This window comes from Aythya ferina (genome assembly GCF_964211825.1).
Source record: "Aythya ferina genome assembly, chromosome: 2".
Lineage (NCBI taxonomy): Eukaryota > Metazoa > Chordata > Aves > Anseriformes > Anatidae > Aythya > Aythya ferina.
In genome coordinates this window covers 50,153,951-50,157,525 of record NC_140297.1, presented here as the reverse complement: position 1 = coordinate 50,157,525, position 3,575 = coordinate 50,153,951, and the positions used below count along the sequence as shown (strand labels likewise).

The 3,575-nt window shown below is 38.1% G+C and overlaps 1 protein-coding gene across 3 annotated transcripts in view; it reads left to right on the top strand.

Moving 5' to 3' along the window:
- Positions 1-3,575, top strand: part of LOC311431390 (uncharacterized protein) — a 541,797-nt gene that overhangs the window by 324,814 nt on the left and 213,408 nt on the right. For all 3 annotated transcript variants that reach the window (XM_084508854.1, XM_084508855.1, XM_084508853.1), the window contains exon 1: positions 365-420. In XM_084508854.1, coding sequence (XP_084364980.1) covers positions 413-420 — 8 coding nt within the window. In that variant the 5' untranslated portion in view covers positions 365-412. Of the gene's footprint in view, positions 421-3,575 lie in introns of those variants that run through there.

The following is a 3,575-nucleotide window of genomic DNA, read 5'->3' as shown; positions in this document are numbered from 1 at the left end:
TATAATTAGTGTACTTTTTCTCCCCCTAGGTATATTTTCTTTAGAAAATACTGTGTCTTTAGCAATTAAACACAAGACTGTAGTAACATCGCATACTTGGGATAAACTGTTGACTAAAGCAGATAGGCCCAGGTGCTGCTCAACTGGTGCATTCTTCTTCTTTTTAAGTTTTGGTTATATAGAGAAGGCACTGTCAACACTGTGTACTAGAGGTCTAAACCCAGGATTTTAATCTCAGGAATTACTGCTGTCACAGCAGTATTAATACCAGTGGTTACTATGTTTTAATTATGTGCTGTACTTAAACACACAATATACATGTTTTCTTACTACAGAGCACTTGATTAGACTTCATGGAATATGAAGGGATCTCAAACTAAATTTCACAGGTGGAACTGCTTACACATATGATATGAGCAGGTATGTTTTGCAAGTTATCCAGTATGGTGTAAATCAATCTGTTGATCACGACAAACTTCTGTGATCTTAATATTGTAGGAATGATGGTAAAATATGGGTGCTCTGAAGCTTAAACTCCAGCTTTATTTTGATGAACCTTGAAGCAAAAATCCAGATTCTCTCCTAAATATAAGTTGAAAACTGAGTTCACATAGCTGAGTTAAGATCAGTCAAAAACAAAGACAGAAACACAAACATAAACTCTCCCTGAAAGACAGATAGAATGCAGTGGGTGTGCTCATGAAGCCATTCTAATATGAAAATAATGGAACTCAGTAAAGTAAATCTATGATGTTCTCAGTTTTTGTTGTTACTCATTGCTAATGCCAGTGGGAGATTTTTCTTTTTAATTCTGGAAGAATTTAAAGGATTTAGTCTCTAACAAAGAGATGTAATTAGAAAGAGGGTGCAGTCTGAATCTAGGAGATGACAGACCTTTTCTCAAGAATCTTTGTCTACAATGTGATCACAAAAAATAAATTTAAATGAGAGTTTGTTAATCTAAAGTAGAAATAAGCTATACCTAACTGAAAAATAATGCTAATAATCCCACAGCAGAATAAACATTCGCATTAGACTCCAGACATCAATTGCCTGTTTTCTAGTACTAAATGGAAACACATGGAACTAGATCAGGGTGGGAGGAGGAGGTGGCAAGAAGCCCCAAACTCCTTTTCATTTCAGGTTTGTACTGAATCATGGCCACTGCCAAAATAGCCCATAAAGCTGAGCCAATTCAAAACCATTCACATCAAGACTGAAACATCTCTCCCTCCCCAACTTTGTTCATAAACATGCTTCAGTCAGGTGTTAATTACAATCCCCAATAAAGCCTCGGAGCTTCTCAGATTCTCCTGGGGAAAATGACTGGACTCAGCACTTTGCTGATCTGTTTATTTTACTTTACTGCACTTTAGTTACCCCAGCTGGTTTTCTACATGCAGAGGAGAGGGGGGAAAGCCCAACATGCAGAAGAGCCCAGGGAAAGGAAAGACTATCACTCTTCCAAACTGAACAGTTTAAACGAGAATTGCTTGTCTGTAGTGTGTTGATTGAGTGCTGAAGTGTTTTTTCTTTCTCTGGAGACCTGACTTTTCAATATCCTGAAAAGTCTGATTCTTGCCAGGTCAGTCCAAGCCATGTAAAGCCATGCTTTGCAGGCAAAAAAAACAAGTGCAAGAACATCTTTCCACATTTTATTTATTATTATTAATAATGAGAATTATTTGCTGATCTTTGATATGATCAGCACTGAACAAGACACAGATAAGCACAGAGCATACCCTGAGGAATTTATAATTTTGAAGACAAACACAGATGAGACAACATGCGCTTGGAAGACCCTGAAGTGGATGTTGACCTACTAAGAATTTAGAATGAATTAACTGGGAGTGGGAGATCATTTCTTAGTGATACACAGCCTGTTTTAAAGAACAGACTTTTTTATTAGGCCACTAGCAAGGAAATGTCATGAAAAGTATGCATGTCTGTGCCTTCTGGGCAATTAACAGGGCTGTACTCTTACTTTTCTAACTGTGGCAGACTGCTGTTGAGGCAGATGCAGCTCTGTTAAGTTACATCTGGTGGGCAGCTGATCACAGAGGTAAGCAGGCACCTTCATGTTTCTAGACATGCCAATACACAAGCTTTTCTGAATTTATAAAGGACTGAATTTGAGATCTAGCGTGTCAGTTTGCTTGCTCATTCTCGGAATGTGCACTTTCCTGTGGTACAGAAATATTGGTGTACAACTGAGGAGAAATTCCAGACTTTTTATACCACCTAAAGTGAGAAAACCAGAATATTACGATCTTAAAGATTTTTTTTTTTTTTTTTTTTTTTTAGATGGCGAATTAACCTCACTTCTAACAGTGGCTACTTAGGTACACATACAGATCTAACAACGGAAACATAATTTTTAATTAAGGGAAGCAACTTTTTTTTTTTTTTTTTTTAACTTTTATTCCTGTTTCCTGTTGAGATTTTACAGAAACTTTACTGTTTTAACTGTTGGGCATTAGTTTCTGGAAATCAGGCAAATTCACAACCAAAGACTTTTCTGTACAGGTAAATTACCAGCAGTAAGCTTAGATGTGGATTGATGTTGCCTTAGCTGCTCTGCTCTGAAACCCCATATGGACATTGAGAGTGCATACTAAGAGTTTCTTTGTATGAAGTGGCTTCCTCAAGTGCATGTTAAAGTACACATGCAGGGAGCAGCCAACATAATGTAAATTCACACTGTAGCTTGTAAATTCACACCCTACCTTCCTTGTATAAGCAAACCCATAGTCAAGGCCTTGCATTCATTCCACTGACATAAACCTGAATGAATAGATGAACCTTACACCTTGCCCTGAAGGTAAACATATTTGGACTAATGTGATGCTTAATGGAGGGAATGCTTTCAGGAGCCAGGGCACAGCCCTAGATAGTCTTGAGAGAGTTAATAAAAATAATTCTGGAATTCTCAATGACCATAATGTTAGAGGGGGATCACCTAGCAGTTTTGAAGTACAGAAGCATAACTTGAAATACAGTTACAGACTTCTTGCCCTGTGCGTCTTTCCCTAGTTTTTGAAGGGATTCTCATTAGATAGTAGATTTCTCTACCATTTTAGGCAGAATGAATATTATTTGTTTATTATCTTTGGCAGTGAAAGTTACAGAAGTGCAGCTAATCTCAGACCTGCCAAGTCTCATGTAGCTGAAAAGGAGAATTTCTCACAGCAGTCTCCGGGCTTTTTCTAAAAGTCTCATTCTCTAATGACTATTCCTCAAAGGGTTTCAATGAGACATTTAAAATCTTTTTGATTACTTTAAACTGTCCTTCCAAATTGCCAATACTTGACAGCCCCATAAGCCACAGTCATCCAAGGCTGAGCTGATTCCCATCTGCAGAAGAGTAGCAATGGTGATCTCATCTGCTCAGGTTTCACTGAAGGTCAAAAGCAGTCTACAGATTGGGGGGCCCTCACTGAGTGGAATGGGTGTCTCCCTTTCCTCCTGCCACTGTTACTTTTGCAGGAATATACAGAGAGCTGCCTTTCACATTTTATTAGATTCTTATGTGAAAAGAGTGCCTTTGTCCAAACATGCATGACCCATCAAGCTGT